The 21,892-nt window shown below is 43.9% G+C and overlaps 1 protein-coding gene across 50 annotated transcripts in view; it reads left to right on the top strand.

The window, feature by feature from the left end:
* ANK2 (ankyrin 2) overlaps positions 1 to 21,892 on the top strand; it is a 576,252-nt gene that overhangs the window by 409,770 nt on the left and 144,590 nt on the right. For all 50 annotated transcript variants that reach the window (XM_039913760.1, XM_039913763.1, XM_039913759.1 and 47 more), the window contains one exon: positions 2,612 to 2,710. In XM_039913760.1, the coding sequence (XP_039769694.1) occupies positions 2,612 to 2,710 (99 nt within the window). The remainder of the gene's footprint in view (positions 1 to 2,611; positions 2,711 to 21,892) is intronic.

Genomic DNA, 21,892 nt, shown 5'->3' with positions numbered 1-21,892 from the left:
TGATGCATCTAGGTGCTGGTTGACCTTTTCTCCGGAAAGAGGCTCATGACTGCCAAGCAAGGTTTTCTTTCTCTTTTTTGGTATGTAAGTGCTTACTCCGTGCCGGGCATTTTACTAAACTAATCTGGTTGAACATAGTCCAAGTCCTGCACGTGGGGCTCACAGTCTTAATCCTCATTTTACAGGTGAGATAACTGAGGCAGAAAGAAGTTAAATGACTTATCCTAAATCACACAACAGATAAATGGTAGAGCTGGGATTAGAACCCAGATCCACTGGCTCCCAGGCCTGTGCTCTATTCACTAGGCCACACTATTTCTTCTCTCTTTAGTAGGTGGATAGCGTGAAGGACTGCGAGGAAAACTGGAACTAAAATGTTGCAATTCAGGCAGTTAAGTCTCTCTGTTGCACTACAAAGAAGAGCAATTTATATATGGTTCAGCCATGAGGTGGAAGGCAGGGTTTCTGGCACCCGCAATCCTATATACTCCCTGATCTTGGGAAGTGTATACTTCCCTATTTTTGGCAGGCCGTTTCTGACTCATGCTTGGCAGGCTGTCAAAATTCAAACTGGCCGAAGACACTTCTCATTTTCACGCTTTTCCATTCTCACTGGAGAGTCCGACAGCCATTTGCTGAGTCCTAAATCTCCTCTGTAAAATGCTAACCTCTCTGAAATCTGTAATCGGAAGAGGTTTGGGGCTCAGCATTCCACGGTAATGGAGAGGACATCAAGGAATCAGCATGAGATCATAGGACTACAGTTATCCTATTTTCTCCTTTGTGACTGCCAAGCACCAGTTTTTCTGCTCGTGCGCAGGGAAGGAAAGGAAGAGGGAGGAATCCTCCATGCAGATTCCAGGTTGATCAACCCACTTTTTCGTCTCTTTGTTTCATTATCTTGGCTGTTCAACAAGCTTTTCATTTACTAAAATTGAAAAAGATAGGCCTCGTGATCAGACTGCAGGAGTCTCCTTGTGCGTGGTGCTTAATTGGCGGATCTGTTTAACAGAAAGAATCCCCACCACGATCCCTCAGGCAATCAGGAACCTGTAAAGGGCCAACATCTATTCAGTGTATATGGACACTTGAACCTTTATATACGCTCTTCTGTATTGAGGAGTATTCATGAAAACAGATCTCTATGTATGTCCAGGAGGGTGTGAGAGGCCTTCAGAGCCTATGAAGTGTTCCAGAGAATCTCAGAACACTCCCAAGCATAACAATGATGATCATAATCTGTGGTATTTTCTTCTATGGTATTTAGTGCTTACATGTACCAGCCACTGTACTGGAGTAGACACAAGATAATAAGGTGGGGCACAGTCCCTGTCCCACTTTGGGCTCACCATCTTAATCCACATTTCACAGAGGGGGTAACCGAGGCACCGAGAAGTTAAGAGACTTGCCCATGGTCACACAGCAGGCAGGTGGTGGTGCTGGGATTAGAACCCAGGACCTCGGACTCCCAGGCCAGAACTTAGTACAGTGCCTGACACATCACAGGTGCATAAATACCACAATTATTATTACTAATTCAGTGTACTCTTTATGGATCTAGGTTAAAGCAGCGTGGCTCAGTGGAAAGAGCACGGGCTTTGGAGTCCGAGGTCATGAGTTCGAATCCTGGTTCCGCCACTTGTCAGCTGTGTGACTGTGGGCAGGTCACTTCACTTCTCTGTGCCTCAGTGACCTCGTCTGTAAAATGGGGATTAAGACCGTGAGCCCCACGTGGGACAACCTGATTCCCCTGTGTCTACCCCAGCGCTTGGAATAGTGCTCGGCACATAGTAAGCGCTTAACAAAATACCAACATTATTATTATTATTATCGAACCAGACTAAATTTTAAGATCCCACTAGATTTTAAGCTCCTTGAGGAGAGTGATCAAGAATCTCTCTCTCTCTCTCTCTCTCTCTGCATATATATATTGTCTCATATTTATTGAGGGCCCAATGTATATATATGCAGAGAGGGAGAGAGAATTATGTATGTGTGTGCACACACACACGCACACTGTATGGTACTCTCCCAAGCATTTAGTTCACTGCTCAGCACACAGTAAGCACTCAAATGCCATTGATTAAATTGATATTAGAAATTAAAAATGTTATGGGTCATAATAGCCAAGAAGAGGATTTTGTTATAAGATACCTTAACGGTACCGTGGGTTTCTTTTACATTATGTAGAATCTTTAGATTAGGAAAATATAAAACTGAGATTGTCAATCAATCCATAATCATAATGTCAGAAGGAGCGTGGCTCAGTGGCAAGAGCCCGGGCTTGGGTTCGAATCCCGGCTCTGCCACTTGTCAGCCATGTGACTGTGGGCAAGTCACTTCACTTCTCTGGGCCTCAGTGACCTCATCTGGAAAATGGGGATTAACTGTGAGCCTCACGTGGGACAACCTGATTACCCTGTGTCTACTCCAGCGCTTAGAACAGTGCTCGGCACATAGTAAGCGCTTAACAAATACCAACATTATTATTATTTCTGGCCAATTTTGAATTATTAAATAGCTTATTTTGAAGCATTGTTACCTACCACAATAATGAAGGCTATTCCAGAGTTGGTCTAAAACTCCTTGCTTTCTTTTTCTGTTGAAACAGAAAGGGAATACAGCTTTGCATATCGCTTCTTTGGCCGGACAAGCTGAAGTAGTCAAAGTCCTGGTTATGGAAGGAGCCAGCATTAATGCACAGTCTCAGGTATGGAGTTAATTTTTTCTTCTCTAAAATTATTTCCTTAGTATTTGTCCTGTGTTTAGTGAGGAAAGAATATTGTCTCATTTTGAAATGATTATTCCTGAAGACTGCAAAGTTTTTACCTCTGGCTTCCAGAAATGAAGCACAACCTCTAGCTGACCAATTCAATCTCTCTAATTCCAGAAATTTTTGTTGATGTGAACGGATGAAATTCATGTAACTGGTTGATTCAAGAGCTTGTGCTTTCAGACAACCATTCATGGCAATATGAAAGCTTACAGTCTTTCGGATTTATCCACAACCCGCGAGCCCATGACTGTCAATAGATATCAACACCGAATGCCTATTTTGGTGAATCTTCTAAGATTCTGAATGATTTTGAATGGGATGATTTTAAAAAAGAGCTACATCTTTAAGAAAATCTGCATTACATAGCAATTCAGCTTAGTGCTTCTGAGAAACACGAACTTGAGCCTCCTTAATTTTGGCTCATTCCAAAATTATAATAGTCAAGTTTGGTCTCCCGGGGGGGGGGGGGGGGGGTGGCGATTTCACAACCAGTCATGCCTCCCAAATGCTCAAAAATCATCAGGCTAACTTGAATCCTGTTGTTGCTGATGAAATTATGTCAAACATGAATTTTAGGATACCATTTAGCCTGCCTACACTGGTAGCGTTGCATTTTCTCATGACGGATTTTTCATTTTTGCCAAGAATTTTTCATCTGTTATTGCTAAGTATTTATTGAGGGCCCAATGTTCTATGTGATGTTTTACTCTAGCATTTTATGGTCTGGGCTTTGAATGAGAAGAGTGCAATTGATCAGTCAGTGTTATTTATTAAGCATGCACTTTCCCTCCACTTAGGGCTGACTATTTTTCCCTGTCGCGAGGGGATGCCTCATTGCTTGGAGTAGTTGGTGGATGCACTTGGATTTACACCCTTTATTCACCCCACCCTCTGCAATTAATTTATATTAATGTCTGTCTCTTCCTCTAGATTGTAAGCTTATTAAGGGCAGGGAACGTGTCCATCGACTTTGTTATATTGTACTGTCCCAAGTGCTTAGCAGAGTGCTCTGCACAAAGGAAGCATTCAATAAATATGATGGATTGATTGCTGGGGGGGGGGGGGGGGTGTTGAACCAATTCATGCATGCTTGCCTAAAGAACCGTGTACTGATACTTTGTGCCCTCTGCATCTATTTCAGCCAAAGCCTTGCCATATTTATTTATTTTGTGGGAAAGCATCATACAGTATAATAATACATATAAGAGGAAGCAGCATTGCCTAGTGGGTAGAGCACAGGCCTGGGAGTCAGAGGACCTGGGTTTTAATCCCGACTCGGCCACCCGTCTGCTGTGTGACCTTGGGCAAGTCACTTCACTTCTCTGTGCCTCAGTGGCCTCATCTTCAAAATGGGGATTAAGCTTGTGAGCCCCATGTGGTACGTGGACTAGGTCCAACCTAAGTAACTGGTATTACCCCTGTGCTTAGTACAGTGCCTAGCAAATAGTAAGTGCTTACCAATTACTATATAAAAGGATATGTTAAAAAACAACCCCAGGGAAGGCCTCCTGCAGGAGTTGATATTTCAGAAGGACTTTGAACATGGGGAAAGTTGTGGTCAGAAATCGTGAAGAGGAAGGGAGTTCCAGGCAGGAGGGAGGATGTTAGCTAGAGTTGAGAGTGAGGCACAGTGAGAAGGCAAACTTGGAAGGAATGAAGAATGTAAGCTGGGGTGTGGTGGGAGAAGAAAGTACGGAGGTAGGAAAGAGTGAGCTGATGGGGTATTGTACTCTACCAAGCACCGAGTACAGTGCTCCCCACGTAGTAAGCACTCAGTAAATAGCACTGATTGATGCAGTGGTCAAGAGTTTCTGCTTGTTGTGGCGAGGAATGGATAACCATTAAAGAAGTTTTATGAGGGGTGGAGAGCTAAAAGCCAAATGGCATTTTAGAAAACTGATTGGGACAGCAGACTGAAATAGCTCTCATAAGACTTATAAGACTTTGAAGGTGGAGAGAGTGGGGGTCTGGGGTATATGGAGGGGGGAGGAGTTCCAGGCTAGGGGAAGGATGTGGGAAAGGTGTTGGCGGTAAAGTGGATGAGATCAGGACCCAGTGAGCAACCTGGCTCTAGAGGAGCCAATTGTGTGGGCTGGGCTGTAGCAGCTCAGGGAGGTAAGGTAGGAGTTGAGCTGATCGAATGTTTTAAAGCCAAAAGTAAGGAGTTTCCGTTTGAGGCGGAGGTGGATGACTAACCACTGGAGGTTCTTGAGGAGTGGGGAGATACAGACCGAATGATTGTCTAGAAAAAATGAGCCATACAGCAGACTGAAGTGTGAACTGGAGTGAGGAGAGGCAGGGAGGTCAGCAAGGAAGCGGATGCTGTAGTCAAGGCGGGATTAGATAATAATGATAATTATGGCATTTGTTAAGTGCTTACTATGTGCCAGGCACTATACCAAAAGTTGGGGTGGATAGAAGCAAATCGTTTTGGACACAGTCCCTGCCTCACATGGTACTCACGGTCTCAATCCCCATTTTACAGATGAGGTAACTGAGGCACAGAGAAGTGAAGTGACTTGCCCAAGGTCACCCAGCAGTCAGGTAGTGGGGCGGAGATTAGAGCTCATAACCTTCTGACTCCCAGGCCCGTGCTTTATTCGGAGTGCTTGGATTATCGTGGTAACAGCTTGGATGGAAAGAAAAGGGCGGATTTTATCAGTTTTGTGAAGGTAGAAGTGACAGGATCTGGTGATAGATTGAACATATGGGTTGAAGGAGAGAGATGAGTTGAGGACAACACTAAGGTTACAGGCTTCAGAGATAGGAAGGATAGACATATCGTCTACAGTGATGGAAATACAAGCAGTGGCTGGGGTTTGGATGATGAGTAATTGACCCTGAGCGTGTCACTTAACTTCTTTCTCTTTGACTCAGTTTCCTTATTTGTAAAATGGGGGTTAAGCCTGTGAGCCCCATGTGGAGGGAGAGTATTTAAATTGATTATCTTGTACCTTCCCCAGTGCTCACTACGGTGCTTGGCCCATAGGAAGCACTTAACGTATGCCACAATTATTACTATTTTTTTTGATAGTATTTGTTAAGTGCTTACAATTTACCAGGCACTGTACTAAACGCTGTGGTAGATTCGAGTTAATCAGGTTGGGCAAGGTCCGTGGACCACACAGGGCTCACAGGCTTAATCACCATTTTGCAGATGAGGTAACTGAGGCACAGAGAAGTTAAGCAAATAGCTTACTGTCACCCAGCAGACAAGCAGCAGAGCTGGGAGAAGAACCCAGGGCCCCTGACTCTCAGACCTGGGCTCTTTCCACTAAGCCATGCTTCTTCTCTTACTAGTTATTATTATTAACATCTTCTTAATAATAATTTTAAGGATCAAAGGTGCGTAGGGGGAAACCTACCGAAAAAAAAACTATTTCAGGGTCTGCTGACCAGTGACCGAGCACTGCACACACTGATGACAGAATAAAATGTTCCGTATTAGTGTTTGCTGCTAGGGTGTGTGCAGTGCAGTATGGAAGCAAATCAGAGAGACTGGCACGCTAGCCAAGTGTGTAGGCTTTAGTGCCGCTTTCTCTCCCTGAAACTCTCATCTTCCTGAACCAATTCAACCTATTTGTGGCAGCGGGATAGTGGCCCTGAAGAACTAGCCCTAGGAAAAGGACTCTGAGCAGACCACTCGCGCCAGGGAAAATTGCTTTCCTTTCTGATTGTCTCATTCCAAATGTAAGGCTGGAACAAATGGTAATCTAGTATTGGGGATTAATGATCATGGGATTAGAGGAAATCCGATAGCTCCTAACAATAGACTATTCAGAGTATGGCTGCAGTGGGGGAAAGACACCAGACATGGGAGTGTTTGAAGATCATGGTGTTTTTTTCAGGAAAAGATACTTTTGGCAAAGGGCAAAGCCTCACGGAAAGTAGCGGCGTAACAGGCATGGAATGTTTGGGCGGCAGGTTTATAGAATCGGCCGAGCCCTACTCTCCCACTGCCCCCATTAGCAGCCCACTAGGCACAATCTCCCTAGGCCCGTGTCGCACACAGTCCATCCCGACTGGCCCAGTCCAACATTTTTGAGCTACCTTGTGCTGAATTGCGGCCAGAAATACCTGTTGTAAAAGTCACCCTGTCTAATGAGGTCACTTCCATTTCTGCCATTCACAAAAAGTGGATCGCGTGAACTTTTCTGTGAGCGCAATCATTCTTTGCACCTATTCACTGGGTGACATAGGGAAGGAAGCAAGGTACGGGTGTTATTGTAAAACATTACACATAAAAATGATGAAGATGATGGTATTTGTAAAGCAATTTATTTGTGTCAAGCACTGAGAACATCTTTAATTTAGACTTTCACGTACTTATAAGGAAAATCCCCAAGAGAGACTCACCTCGACCTCTGCGCCCCCCCCCCCCCAATACCAGTTGTGATACTCTCCAAAGGATTATGATACAAGAAATTATTGTGCCAATAATAATAATAATAATGGTGGTATTTCTTAAATGTTTACTCTGTGACAAGCACTGTAATAGGCACTAGGATGGATACAAGATAATCAGGTCAGACCCAGTCCCTGTCCCTCACTGGGGTCATAGGAGGGAGCTCAGGTATTTAATCCACATTTTACAGAGGTAGAAATTGAGGCACTGAAAAGTTGTGCCATACCCAAGGTCACAGAGCAGGCAAGTGGCAGAGCTGAGATTAGAATCCAGGTCCTCTGACTTTGGATCCTTTCCTGGTCAAAGGCTAAACTTGGAAGTAACACAACCAAAGGGGAGATTTGTAGAGGTTGGATTGGATTTGCCACAGATTTGGAGTGTCTAATGTATGTGCTAGAGTTAGCACTGGTAGGTTACCTAGGGCTCTGTAGAGGCTGAGATTGAAAAGGAGTGTTCCGTCCAAAGAACGGTGTGAGAAGCAGCATGGCCTACTAAGGAAGAGCATGTGCTCTTTCCACTAGGCCATGCTCCTTCCAAGAAGGAAATTTAAAATCAGAAGGGACTGAAATAATCAGCTGGAAGTGAAGCTTAGTGATCTATACAAACTGGACTACAAGACCAATCCTGAAAGGCCAGACAGTGGGTAAAGGATGGGAGGAAAGAGAACTCAAGCTGATGGTGAAAGATTATAGGACAAATCAAAATGTACCAGCTGATATGCGGTGTATCTGGAAAAATAATGATTTTTCCTACTCTTCAGCTTCAGCAACACATTTTTGAAGTCATTTACACTTGCTATTGATTAAACCACTCAACCTTCTAATGCAGGAGGTCAATACTAATTCTCATTTGCCATCAGCAGCCAGTGGCCAAGTAAATTTAAGTGACTCGCCCAAGGTCACACAGCAGAAGAATCCATATTTCTAAATTTGCTAAATCAGTCACCGGACCAGAGCACTGGGACATCACGTTCACTGTGCTGTATGCTCCGATCTCTGGGTGATTCAGAAGAACATAACACCTCCTCAGTCTTATCCATCACGCCAGTTATCTGTTGTTCTGTTCTGTATCCCAGTATATCCCACAGTCCCCTGCCCAACTTCCCTTCCTCCATAGCACTTCTCCACCAGAAACATGCCCCAGAATTCCCTGTCCCTCGGTATCCGCTCCCATGTTAAAAGCTTAGAAGAGGAGCACAGAAGGAGGGCCAGGAGGTGACGATTCGGCTTCGCTCTCTCAAGCGGCCCACAGTGTGCCCTCACCAAACCCACGCACCTGTTCAGAGGCTCCAGCTCCTGTTTCCGTAACCTCTTCACCTCCTCTTGGGGCCCAATCCCTAGAGTGAGCAATAATGCTATGCACTTACGGAAAATTCCTTCTCGATCCATTCGCGGTCAAAGGGCAAGCCTGGAAGTAACACAACCGAAGGGGAGATTTATGCAGGGTGGGTTGGATTTGCCACTGATTTGTAGTGTTCGGTCTATGTGCTGGAGTTAGCACCGGTAGGCTAAGTAGTTCTCTGTGGAGACTGAGATTGAAAAGGAGTTTTCCGTCTTAGGAACCGTGTGAGAGACAGCCTGGCCACTAAGGAAGAGCAAGAACCTGGGGGTCAGAGGGCTTGGGTTCTAATTTTGGATCCTCCACTTGTCTACCGTGTGACCTCGGACAGCCACTTAACTTCTCCGTGCCTCAGTTACCTCATCTGTAAAATAAGGTTTAAGACTGTGAGCTCTGTGTAGGACGGGGGCTGTGTCCTACCTGATTAACTTGTATCTACGCCACTGCTTAGTACAGTGCCTGGTTCATAGTTGGCATTTAATAAATGCCGTTAAAAGATGTGGGAGCTTCAGTAGACATTTCATAATGGTATCACATTTTCCTTTCACTTCTCATCTGCAGCAGAGGAAGGCAATTCTCAAAAGATTGTGTACGCGGTATGATAATCAGTAGAAAGGCTGATGATTACAGATTCTCATTGCTGGTTGTCCCAGCAAGGTTTCTGCCCTCTGGGCATTCAGCCAATGTAGAGTCCTAAGGGAATGATGCATCTTTCCTTTTTAACACTAGCCTCTGCCCAGACGGGAATAAGGCAGTAACACTGGGAGGAAGGGAATATGATGGAGAGCAGGGAAGGTTCTTGCAAAGTTACATCTGCCCTCTTCTTTCGGGAAGCAGCGTGGCTCAGTGGCAAGAGCCTGGGCTTCGGAGTCAGAGGTCATGAGTTCGACTCCCGGCTCTGCCACTTGTCAGCTGTGTGACTGTGGGCAAGTCACTTCACTTCTCTGGGCCTCGGTGACCTCATCTGTAAAATGGGGACTAACTGTGAGCCTCACGTGGGACAACCTGATTACCCTGTATCTACCCCAGCGCTTAGAACAGTGCTCTGCACATAGTAAGCGCTTAACAAATACCAACATTATTATCATTATTATTTTTAATGATAGTTGTTAAGCACTTACTATGTGCCAGGCACTATACTAGGCGCTGGGGTAGATCCTCATTTTATGGATAATGTAACTGAGGCACAGAGAAGTGGCAGAAAAGTGGCAGAGCCAGGATTAAATCCCAGGTCCTTCTGCCTTGTGCCTCCCAGGCCTCTATGTACTAGGCCAGGCTGCTTCTCTTTGCCCACCCCTCCGAATTTTCTGAGAAATTTTTATACCATTCTCACCTTCCTTCTCTCCTCCTCCTCCCCTACACTAACCAAATGGATTTCAGCGTCCCTGTGGCCGTCATCCATTTCATCTTTCTCCACAACTCTGCCGACCACTTGATCCATTCCAGCTCGCACACTCATCAAGTTGGGGAGACGTGAATCTCATCAGTAGTCACTGTGATCTCTTGTAATCCTACCAACTCTGAAGGTTCTATGAAGAAATGGAGCCCTGCATGCCCAGTGACTCTGCAATTTGGAGAATTCCTTAAAGAATTGTGGTATTTGTTAAAAAACTTACTATGTGCCAGGCACTGTCCGAAGCAGTGGGGTGGATAAAAGCAAATCACACTGGACACGGACCCTGTCCCACATGGGGCTCACAGTCTTAATCCATATTTTACAGATGAGGGAACTGAGGCACAGAGAAGTGAAGTGACTTGCCCGAAACCACTAAGCAGACAGGTGGCGGAGCTAATTCTCTTATATCGTACTCTCCCAAGCACTTAGAACAGGGTCCCAAATATAGCACTCAGTAAATACCACTGACTGATTTCTTGATGTGGAGAGGAACGAGTAACAATTGCAGGATTTTGAGGAATAAAGCAAGTTGTAGACAATGACATTTTAGGGAAAAATGATCCCGGCAGGGGTGTGAAATACGGCCTGGAGGTGGGAGAGACTGGTGATTAGTGAGGAGGCAGATACAGCAGGAGCCGAAGCGTAATGGGTACTGGAACCAGTTGACTGTCCATTTGGATGCTGAGGAGGGACAGAACTGGGAAATGTTGTGGAAGAAAAGCAGGTAAAGTTTAAGTGACAGACTGAATGCAAGTGTCAAAAGTGAGGGAGGAGACAAGGAGTATACCAAGTTTTGTAGCCTTTGGGGACAGAGGCAGACAGATAATCAATTAATAGTATATATTGAGCACTTACTATATGCAGAGCACTGTTCCAAGCGATTGGGAGAGTACAATACAAGAGAATTGTCAGACGTGTTCCCTGCCCGTAAGCCTCAAATGGTTGACAGGCCAGTCAAGGATTACATTCATTTATTCAGTTGTATTGAGCGCTTACTGTGGGCAAAGCACTGAACTAAGCGTTGGGAGAGTACAATATAACAGTAAACAGACACATTCTCAGCAAAGGGGCTTTCCCAAAGTAGCAGTAGTGACCCTGGATACCAAGTGACAGATGGAATAAAATTAGCCACCTGGGCAACTGGGATTCAGGTAATTTTGGGACAGTCTGGCTCTCAGGTTTCCATCGCAAGGCCCAGATTAAGCCTTGGCTGCATCTCATTACCTGACGGGCAGACAGTTCTATAGAAATCTTTCCCCTTCCTTCCCAATCTCCCAGGGCTTCACACTCCAGGGAAATCTCCCGAAGCTTAACCCGGGGTGGGATCTGGAGGAGGTTGATTTAGGAGAGTCGGTCAGTATTTATTGAGCATTTATTTTGTGCAAAGCACTGTAATAAGTGCTTGGGAGAGTACAATATAACAGAGGCATTCTCTCCCTACAATGAGCTTACAGTCTAGAGGGGGAGATGGACATTGATATAAATGCATAAATTATTATTATACGTCCGGTGGATCTATTTAGGCCTAAATTCTCAGATAATGGCTTGGAACATTTTTTTTAAAATTATATTTGTTAAGCTCTTACTATATGTTCCTGGCACTGTACTAAGCACTGGGGTAGATACAAGATAATCAAGCTGGACACAGTCTATGTCCCACGGGGGGGGGGGGGGGTGTCACAGTTTTTATAGATGAGGACACTGAAGCACAGAGAAATTAAGTGACTTGCTCTAGGTCACGCAGCAGGAAAGTGGTGGACCGAGGATTAGAACCCGGGTCCTCTGACTCCCACTAGGCCCTGCTGCTTCTCAGATTGGCAAAACGGATCAAACCCTCCCGATGCTGTGGAAGTGCAGTTTCTGGGTGGTGGAGCTACTGTGGGTGGATGGGAAGGGTTCTAGCTTTGTTCTTTCTCTACCCAGAGAGGTGGTGCTATTGTCACGGCTCTCTCCAGAAACAGACAGGTAGGATGCGTAGCTATGTTGTCAGTGGGTATAATTAGGGCAATTATCAGAATGACTAGAGCCATTCCCTGCTATCCCAGCTGTGGTAAGTGCAGTCCTATCAATTGTCGCAGACAATTTTGCCTCAGGGGGCTTTGCCGGGGGTGATGGGATCATTAGAGGTTCTTTTTGTGACCGTTTTCTGAGACATTTGAGCTGCCAGTGATTTATTCAAAGAAATAATTTCAACCCCACCTGCACTGGGTGTGCAGTGGGGCCATAGTCTTAGGAAAGGTCAGGGCTATTGCAGGACTATTCCAGTGACATGACTCCAGAGAATCGAGACCGGGAAGGCTGCTAATAAGTGAGCAGTGGAATACCTGCCAGGATTTGTTTACTGTGAGTGAAACATTGTCCATTATGTTGGCTGAAACCTGAACATATAGCCTGAATCCAGGTTTCAGTCAAAGCAAATCTTTGGGGAGGAAAATCACCAGGGAAAAATATAGAGATGGATATAGCTCCCTAGTAATAAGGTTCTTATTGTCTGAGAATAGCAGGTGCTCTCATGAGATCTGACATTTCTGTCCTGTAAGACTTGTGGAACTGACTTTGGGCAATGACAAATGAAGTCAGATAAATCACTTGCTATTTTATCCAAAGACAAAATATATCTCAGCTGGAGTAGGCAGTCCTCTTCACTCAGGAACACTATCCCTCATCTCCTGCCTTCAGGACATCTCTACATGGATACCCACTTACACCTCAAAGTAAACATGTCCAAACCAGACATCTTCCTTATCTTCCTATCCTCTCCATGTCTTTGTCCTCACCATAGACAACCCCACTATGTTTTCTGTCTCACAAACCCATAACCTTAGCATTATCCTCTGCTCTTCTCTCTCCAAAAGCCTATATAATCAGTCACCAAACCCTGTCAGTTCGGCCTTCACAGCATTGCTAAAATCCAACCTTTCCTCTTCCACCAGACTGCTACCATGTAAATCCAAGCGCTTATATCAATTAATGGTATTTATCGAGTGCTTTCTATGTGCAGAGCACTGCACTAAGTGCTTGGGAGAGTACAATATAAGAGAGTTCGTAGACATGTTCCTTGGCCATTGCGAACTTACAGTCAACCTCCTTGATCACTTCCTATCTCTCGTCTCTCTTCTCTCCAGTCCTCACTCTGCTGCCCAGATCAGAGAAGCAGCTTGGCTTAGTGGAAAGAGCACAGGCTTGGGAGTCAGAGGTCGTGGGTTCTAATCCCGGATTTGCCATTTGACTGCTGTGTGACCTCGGGCATGTCACTTAACTTTTCTGTGCTTCAGTTACCTCACCTGTAAAATGGGGATTAAGACTCTGAGCCCCACATAGGGCAACCTGATTACCTTGTATCTACCCCGGCACTTAGAACAGTGCTTGGCGCATAGTAAGTGCTTAACAAATACCATCATTATTATTACTATAATCTTTATAAAGATCCATTTCTTGAGGTTACCTCTCCAGAAAGCCCTCTCTCATTAAAAGCCCACTTTTCCCCTACTCTCTCTCCCTTCTGCGTTGCTAATGAACTGGATCTGTACCTTTTAAGTACTTGAGATTCATCCCACCCTCAAGCCCCACAGCACTTATGTAGATATCCATGATTTATACATTCATTTATATTAATGTCTGTCTCCCCCTCTAGAGTGTAAGCTCAGTGTGGGCAGGGAACATGTCTCCCAACTCTGTTATATGGTACTCTCCCTAGTCCTGAGTACAGTGCTCTACACCAGTATGTGATCAATAAACACCACTGAGTGATTGATTATTGGTCTTCCCACTCCTCAAGATCCTCCAGGAGTTTCCCGTACATCTCTGCATCAAACAGAACCTCCTTACCATCAGCTTTAAAGCATTCAATCGACTTTCCCCCCTTAGTTTACCTCACTGATTTTCTACTGCATTCCAGCTCACACACTTCATTCTTTTAACGCCAACCTACTCACTATACCTTGATCTCATCTATCTCAGCACTGACCTTTTGCCCACGTCTTCCCTCTGTCCTGGAACTCCCTCCCCCGTCATATCTGACAGAGCATCGCTTCCTCTGCCTTCAAAGCTTGACTAAAATCACAACTCCTCCAAGAGGCTTTTCCCGACCTAAGCCCTCATTTCCCCTACTTCCTCTACCATTACCTATGCACTTAGATCTGTACCCTTTAAGCACTGGAGTCCGAGGACGTGGGTTCTAATCCTGGCTCCCCCACATGCCTGCCGTGTGACCTTGGGAAAGTCACTTCACTTCTCTGTGCCTTAGTTACCTGATCTGCAAAATAGGGATTTAGATTTTGAACCCCATATGTCCAACCTGATTACCTTGTGTTTACCCCGGGGTTAATAAAGTGCTTGGCCCATAGTAAGCACTTAATAAATACCAAAACTATTATTATTATTGTTATTATATTCATAATTTATTTTTAAATCTCTCTCCCCTCCAGACTGTAAGCTCCTGATGGTCAGGTAACCTGTCTATCTCTGTTGTACCTCTCGCAAGCAATTAGTACAGTGTTGTGCTCAAAATGAGCACTTGACATGTACCACTGATTAAGTATATTCTGCTTCTTTTAAAAATAAAATAAAAATAAAAAAAAATGTTGGTATTTGTTAAGCGCTTACTAGGTACCAAGCACTGTTCTAAGCACTGGGGGAGATACAGGGTAATCAGGTTGTCCCACGTGGGGCTCACACACTTTGAATCCCCATTTTACAGATGAGGGAACTGAGGGACAGAGAAGTTAAGTGACTTGCCCACAGTCACCCAGCTGACACGTGGCAGAGCCGGGAGTCGAACTCATGACCTCTGACTCCGAAGCCCAGGCTCTTTCCACTGAGCCATGCTGCTTCTCCATGTTTAAGGATAATGTTGTTTTAAAAAAGCAAAACAGGATAAGGTACCAGCCTTTGTCAGGAACCTTCCTGTGCCTTTCAAATGTCCCTCAATTCCACAGCTGAAGGCTGTCACCAAATCCTTCCACCTCAACCACACGCTGTCGTTTGTCAAACTGCTGGGCGAAGAACCAGAAATATGAATTACGAAGGCCAGACTATGCCTTGGGAAAACTGTCAAAATGCAGTGACAGTATGGCATTCGCTTCAGACTAAACTGTGAATGGGCACATGACCTACCAGCCCTTCATGTGGCTTAAATTTATCTCTGATAGACAACAACCAGGTTGCTGAGTAGATTGAGGTTAGTGTACCTGCATTTAAAGCTGTCCTTTAAAATCACAAAGTCACTTTGCCTCATTTTTTTTAAGTGCCTACTATGTGCCTCTCACTATGTTAATTCCTGGGGTAGATACAAGGTAATCAGGTTGGACATGAGCCATGTCCTATATGGGGCTCGCAGTCCTAATCCCCATTTTATGGATGAGGTAAGTGAGGCCCAGAGAAGCGAAGTGACTTGCCCGAGGTCACGCAGAAGATGAGTGGCAGAATTGGGAGTAGACCCCTGGTCCTTCTGACTCCCAGGTCCATGCTCTATCTACTAGGCCATGTTGTTTCTGGAAAACTCCACCATGACAGACTGTGAATACACAACAGAAGTTCTGGGATTGAAAGGAATTTCTTTCTTAATTTGGGCAATTGAATATAAATGTTTTGGAATGTGTCTGTGTGTTCTATTATCTGAGCTGGCTGATGAAGTTTTGCATTACTTGAATGTTAAACATCTTTGAAAATAAATAATAATAATAATAAATAATAATGTTGGTATTTGTTAAGCGCTTACTATGTGCCGAGCACTGTTCTAAGCGCTGGGGTAGATACAGGGTAATCGGGTCGTCCCACGTGGGGCTCACAGTTAATCCCCATTTTACAGATGAGGTAACTGAGGCACCGAGAAGTGAAGTGACTTGCCCACAGTCACACAGCTGACAAGTGGCCGAGCCGGGATTCGAACTCATGACCTCTGACTCCCAAGCCCGTGCTCTTTCCACTGAGCCACGCTGCTTCTCTGAATGAATAAAGTCATTCAGCATAAGAGCACACTAACAGAAATCATGGGGAGGAATCGTGATTCATGTGGTTGAAATTCAGACAATTTTCCAAACAGAATGTAATGATGAAATTGAACCTCCTGTTCTTTAAGGGATTTAACCGGTAATTAAACCAATTCATTTCTGGCGAACAAACATATTAACAGTGCATTCCTTCCTCACTTTGTTATTGGGTAGCAGTTGTCATAACAGATTGGCACAGGTGTATGAACACTTGCAAGAGAAACACATACATGGTAGGGAGAGGAGTGAAGTAGAATGAAGGAAGAGGCTAAAATTAGATTACACACTAATTTGCACCCTTTTTCATCCCTCCCTCAGCCCCACTCCGCTTATGTTCATTTCTGTAATTTATTCATCTTAATGTTTGTATCCCCCTCTAAACTGTAAGCTCATTATGGGCAGGGAATGTGGCTGCCAACTCTTGTTATATTGTGCTTAGTAAAGTGTTCTGTACATAGTAAGCGCTCAGTAAAGCGCTCAGTTAGAGGAGCAGCGTGGCTCAGTGGAAAGAGCCCGGGCTTGGGAGTCAGAGGTCATGGGTTTTGAATCCCGGCTCTGCCACTTGTCAGCCGTGGGACTGTGGGCAAGTCACTTAACTTCTCTTTGCCTCAGTTACCTCATTTGTTAAATGGGGATTAAGTTTGTGAGCCTCACATGGGACAACCTGATTACCCTGTATCCACCCCAGCGCTTAGAACAGTGCTCTGCACATAGTAAGCGCTTAACAAATACCAGCATTGTTGTTGTTGTTGTTAAATATGATTGATGGAAACTACAAGTCTAGATTTAAAAGGTGAAATTAACTAGTCATTTAACCTCTGGAGAGTTTGCTACCTTAAAAATTAATATCAGGATGTTGTCTTTTGATTTTAATGAATGGCTATACTTGGAGAGGGCTACTCTTTGGCCCCTCGATCAATCAATCAATCAGTGATGTGGCTTTAACTTGGATTTACTCTACTATTCTCCCTATCTGTATCTGTTTTATTATCTGTCTCCCCCTGTAGACTATAAGCTCCATTCATTCATTCAATCATATTTATTTAGTGCTTACTGTGTGCAGAACACTGTAATAAGCACTTGGAAAGTACAATTCAGTAACAAAGAGAAGCAATCCCTGCCCACAGCAGGCTCACATTCTGGAAGAACTTTCAATGTGATAAGTGCTTTGGTAGACATAAGATGGGCATTTCCCCACTTGTAATGCATAGTTTAAGAGGGAGGGAGAGCAGGTACTTTGCAGTCCCTTTAGTTTGTAAGTTGTGCATTGACAGGAAATGTGTCTATCAGCTCTGCTGTATTGTACTCTCCCAAGTGCTTAGCCTAGGGCTCTGCACACAGTAAGCGTTCAAGAAATGCTATTGATTGGTTGAATTTATCATAACTTTACGGATAACTAAGGCATGGAGATGCATCTGAAGTCACATGACAGGCCAATGTCAGAGCTGGTACCCAAAATCTAGGTCTCCTGACTCACCCAACCATGCTGCTGTTTCCACTACTTACTGCTAAATACCATGAGAAACACTTAGAAATACCACAGGACTTGAAAGACAAACCATCTTCCAGAATCATCAGGAACAAAGATGAGAGAGCGCACTGTGGAATCAATCATAGCCTTCCACATCTCACCACTACCAGCAAGATTTTAACCAGAATCTTTCTGGCTAAAGGTGGTTTTCAAAATGAGCTGTTAAGGTGTGGAGATAGGTGGTTTGGCAGATGTGAGGGATGGAGTTCCATCCAGGAGGAAGGATGTGCATTGATGGGTCTGAAATGGGACACTAGAGAGTGAGGTACAGTTAGGGAATCAGCTTGGAAGAAATAAAGCTTGCATGATGGGATGAAGCAGGAGAAGAAGGCAGAAAAGTAAAAAGGACAATGTTCAAGCTCTTAATACAGTGCTTCCATACAAAGTAACCACTCAATAAATATCATTTGTTGACTGAATGTTAGTGGAAGGTCTTGAAGTTAGAGTTAAGAGATCAATTTAACTCTCCTAGTTCAAATAATCTTAATTGGAATAATCCGTCATTATAATTATGTAGTTGGATGTAACATCCTATCAAAAGACTTGGTGTTTTCATTTTTAATCTATCACACAAGTGTGTTCCATGCTAAGTACAAATGTTCTGATATTCAGTGTTTTTTGTAGCTAATTCTTTGCCAAAGAATATAGTCAACTATTAAAATTTCAGTGCGCCTTGTGTTCCCCATAAGAATGTTGCTCCCAAAGTGGCTCAAGGGTCAAATGAGCCACAGATTGTCTAGAACCTATACTTCCCTTTATTAAAGCAGATTCCTTCAGTTGGACTTTGGAGTCCAAATTAGACGTGCTCTACATGAATATTTTAAGGGCCAAGTATATGGAAATTGCTTAGAGTTCTACAATTGGAATAAAGGAGAATTGGATGTATGATTGTACAGGGGAAATGGTAATGAAGACATTCCCCTATTGGAATTTAGACTCATGGGCAAAATTTGCCTAATATGGCTGGCCCCATTATAAAAGGTAAGTATTAAAGCCGTTGAAGGTTAGCATGAAAAGGATGCTAACCAATATGCAAGTGAAAACAATAACATCATCACCTTAACACGATTCTGTAACTACTCTGCATGACTATGTTATAAATTAACTTAAGCACAGGCTAAACCTCAAGTATTTATAGAGTTTAGCTGCATTGGTAGTCTCCAGCTGTTTTCCTAGCTATCGAAAAGGATTGGCTTTAGAGGAAAAGCTTAGTTAAAGATGATTGAGCTATTTTGCAGTTGTTTGGAACAGTGCTTTCTTTCCTCAGGGAATAGAGGTAGGAGCTGGAAAATTGCTGATGAAACATTTCCAGCATGAAACAAATTGCATGGAAATTGTATAACAGCATTATATCATTGACTCTAAGGGTTATTCAGCATATTTTATTAAGAGAAATCGAATGTCAGGATAATGCAATGTGTAAGCTCTCCTTATTTTTCTGGAAAGTGAAGAATGAAATCCACTTTCCCCTTTGTTTCAGCTAAAATTGTAACCTCTGCCACCAGTGTTTTCCTACAGTAACACCCAAAACTTTGACTATTGACCTGTACGTCTTTAAGTACAGCTAAAGTAAGAGGGTGTAAAATTACTCAGTAGTTTTAGCCCCAGAATCTAGAAGTTCTGAGCACTTCTTACAGGGTTTAAAAGAAGCCTATGTCCTCCACAAAGCAGCATGAGAAGCAGTGTGTGGCCTAGTGGAAAGAGCACGGGTCTGGGAATCAGAGGGCCTGGGTTCTAATGCTGCTTCGCCACTTGTCTGTAATGACACCTTGGGCAAGTCACTTTACTGCCTCAGTTACCTCATCAATAAAATGAGGATTCAGACTGAGAGAGCCCTCTGTGAGATAGGGACTATGTCCAATCTAATTTTCTTATATTTGCTCCAATGATCAGTACAGTACCTGGAGCATAGTAAGTGATTAACAAATACCATTTTTACAAAACTCTCCTGTTGATTATTGATAGATATATCCTACTGGGTGCTTTTCAGCCTTCCACCTCTTGTGATAGAGTTCCCAGAAATGTGTGTTAGTGTGTTTCTACAGGGAAAAAGTCCTGGCACCATTATCTTCCTGAGAGGGTCTGGAATTTCAGCACACCAGGGAAATATGATATACAACAGCATTAATGTTTTCTGAAGTGATTCGGTAAATCTGTATTGGGCCTGAATTTGCCATTCTTTTGGAAAAAACTACCTCCCAGTAAATATGTGGAAAAAAATGAAATCCACACCGGCTTCAGCAGTTTATGATTATTTAATACTTAAAAATATGCACGTAAGTCCTGGCATCCTGATTTAGGGCTTTGCATTTTACCTCTTCCACTCCTGATCAGAGCAGGATTTTCCAGTGAAAAATCCATGAAAAATATGAAGAAAAATTGAGAGGGCATCATTAATTCAGAAGCGCTCAGGAGATGGAACGTATTTGTTTCCTGCCTGTTATCTCTATTGTACTTCCAGTGCTTAAGACAGTGCTCTGCACTAAATGCTCAGTAAATACTATTGATGTGTACTATAAATACTATAAATACTAAGACAGTGCTTTCACTGTCCAATGCAATAGTTAGAATACTGGAAAAGCTACTTATTACTTTGTCCTTGCAAATCTCACCGGGAATAAATCCTTTTAAATGATACTCATTCCAGGAACTCTTCCACTCTCCTAGATGCTGGGATCCCAGCTGTTGGACTGGGTTTGACCTGGTTCTGGTGAAACCCTATGTCATCAGGTCTCTTGGGCACCAGAGCGGGTGTTGTTGGGAGCCTCTGAGCAGAGCAAATGATTAATTGCTTTTCAGCTGTGCACCGCTGTTGTGTCCCGATGGTATTATTAATACAAGAAAGGATGGTAGCCAAGCTGCAACTTGAGGTGGAGAGGCTTATTTTTGATTCCTAAATCATTTGGAAACTTTTGAACATTCCATTTTTAGCTGGAAAATCTTCTCCTTCGAATCACAGTGGATACAGCGTCTGACACTTTCTACGAGTTGAACCGTACCCCTTAGGTTTGCTTGAGGCAAGCCAGGCTTCCGGGTGAAAGTGTTTCATTCAGTCACTCAAAAATAATTATTGAGCGCTTACTGTGTGCGCAATAATCAATTAACGGTATTTATTTGAGTGCTTACTGTGTGCAGAACACTGTGCTAAATGCTTGGGAAAGTGCAGTACAAGAGAGTTGATAGAAGTGATCTCTGCCCACAAGGAGCTCTCAGTCTACAGGGGGAGACAGATATTAAAATGAATTACAGGTGGGAGAAATAGTAGCAGCGTGGCTCAGTGGAAAGAGCCCGGGCTTTGGAGTCAGAGGTCATGGGTTCGAATCCCGGCTCGGCCACTTGTCAGCTGTGTGACTGTGGGCAAGTCACTTCACTTCTCTGGGCCTCAGTTACCTCATCTGTAAAATGGGGATTAAGACTGTGAGCCCCACGTGGGACAACCTGATTCCCCTGTGTCTACCCCAGCGCTTAGAACAGTGCTCTGCACAGAGTAAGCGCTTAACAAATACCAACAATATATAATATATAGTAGTGTATAAGGATATTTACATAAGTGGCCTGGTGGGTGGCCATAGGGTCCCACAGTGCACAGGGTGAGATTTGGGGACCCACCTCACTTGGGCTACTCTCTCCTCACTGGGTTAATTTGGCGGGGGGTTCCTACTGCCACATCTCTTCATCAGTACAAACTCCAGGGAAACAGTGTGCTGTACTGAAAAGAACACGTGCCTAGGAGTCAGGGGACCTGGGTTCTAATCCTAGTTCCACTACTTTCCTGCTGTGGGACCTTGGGCAAGTCTCTGTGTGTCAATTTCTTCATATGATAATCATGATGATGATGGTATTTGTTAAACACTATGTGCCAAGCACTGTACTAAGCACTCGGTTGGATACAAGATAATCCAGTCCAGTCAAAACATGGTTCTAGTCCCAGATTAAATATGTTTTTTCCTCTCTTTTAGATCGTGTGCCCACTGTGGACCAGGGATTATGTCCAATCTGATCCTTTTATCTACCTCAGTACTTAGTACTGTGCTTGGTACAGAGTAAGCACTTAACAAAAGCCATTGTTATTGTTGCAATTATCATTATTATATTATTATTAGTGAGCAGAGGGGATTGTTAATGGCTGTGGTGTCCTGCTATGTCAGTCACCAGATAATAATAATAATTATGGTATTTGTTAAGCGCTTAAATATGTGTAAGGCACTGTACTGAGTGCTGGGATGGATACAAGCAAATCGGATTGGACACGGTCCCTGTCCCATGTGTAGCTCACAGTCTCAATCCCCATTTTACAGATGAGGTAACTGAGGCACAGAAAAGTGAAGTGATTTGCCCAAGGTCACACAGCAGAGAAGTGGCAGAGCAGGGATTAGAACTCATGATCTTCTGGCTCCCAGGCCTATGCTGTATCTACTACTCCGTGCTGCTCCCTTCAGCTAATTTTTTTAGGGTG

Source organism: Ornithorhynchus anatinus, chromosome 12 (assembly GCF_004115215.2).
Source record: "Ornithorhynchus anatinus isolate Pmale09 chromosome 12, mOrnAna1.pri.v4, whole genome shotgun sequence".
NCBI classification, from domain to species: domain Eukaryota; kingdom Metazoa; phylum Chordata; class Mammalia; order Monotremata; family Ornithorhynchidae; genus Ornithorhynchus; species Ornithorhynchus anatinus.
Note: the sequence above shows the minus strand (reverse complement) of the source record. Positions and strands in the feature narration are given on the sequence as shown.